Here is a 626-nt window from a genome sequence, read left to right as displayed (position 1 = left end):
GGGCCGGGGGCGTGGCCAATGGTGGAGGCGTGGCCACCGTTGGGTGTGGTCGTTATGGGCGTGGCCTGAGCCAGGAGGAGGAGCTTGTGACATGGGGGTGGAGCCTAAGGGTGGGCGGGGGCGTCCCAAGGTCTGAAAAGGTTCTGAAGGTCCCCAAGGTCCCCAGGGCTCCCAGGGCATCCAGGAGGTCCCCAGGCAGTTGCCAAGGTCCCCAGGATCTCCCACATGTCCCAGGTGGTCTCTGAGCTCCCCAGGTGCTCCCTGAGGTCCCCAAGGACCCCACAGGTGTCCCCAAGATCTGTGAAGATCCTGAGTTCCCCAGCGGGACTGTGATGTCCCCAAGACCCCCAAGATCCCCAGCAGGGCCATGATGTCCCCAAGATCCCCAGCAGAGTTGTGATGTCCCCAAGATCTCTGAGCTCCCCAGGACGTCTCCCCAGTGTCCCCCAGTGTCCCCCAGTGTCCCCCTCACCCCTTGACCAGCTCGACCACCAGGAAGTCGGAGCCGCTGCCACCGTTGAAGAGGATGAGGCCGTCGGGCGCCGTGGTCTTGAACTGGAAGAAGAGGTGGAAGGAGGAGAAGGCCTGGAGCGTGGCCAGCGCCACGTAGGAGCCGCGGGCCCCGC

General features: G+C 65.2%; 1 protein-coding gene across 1 annotated transcript in view; it reads right to left on the bottom strand.

Annotated features, from left to right (window-relative positions):
* Positions 1-472: 472 nt before the first annotated feature.
* LOC115949219 (neurexin-2-like) overlaps positions 473-626 on the bottom strand; it is a gene marked incomplete at its 3' end in the record, with an annotated part of 5,788 nt that continues 5,634 nt past the window's right edge. The window contains exon 4 of the mRNA XM_031065717.1: positions 473-555. Coding sequence (XP_030921577.1) covers positions 473-555 — 83 coding nt within the window. The remainder of the gene's footprint in view (positions 556-626) is intronic.

Source organism: Geospiza fortis, unplaced genomic scaffold, assembly GCF_000277835.1.
Source record: "Geospiza fortis unplaced genomic scaffold, GeoFor_1.0 scaffold4232, whole genome shotgun sequence".
NCBI lineage: Eukaryota > Metazoa > Chordata > Aves > Passeriformes > Thraupidae > Geospiza > Geospiza fortis.
The sequence above is the reverse complement of the archived record's forward strand: the minus strand, read 5'-3'. Positions and strand labels throughout refer to the sequence as shown.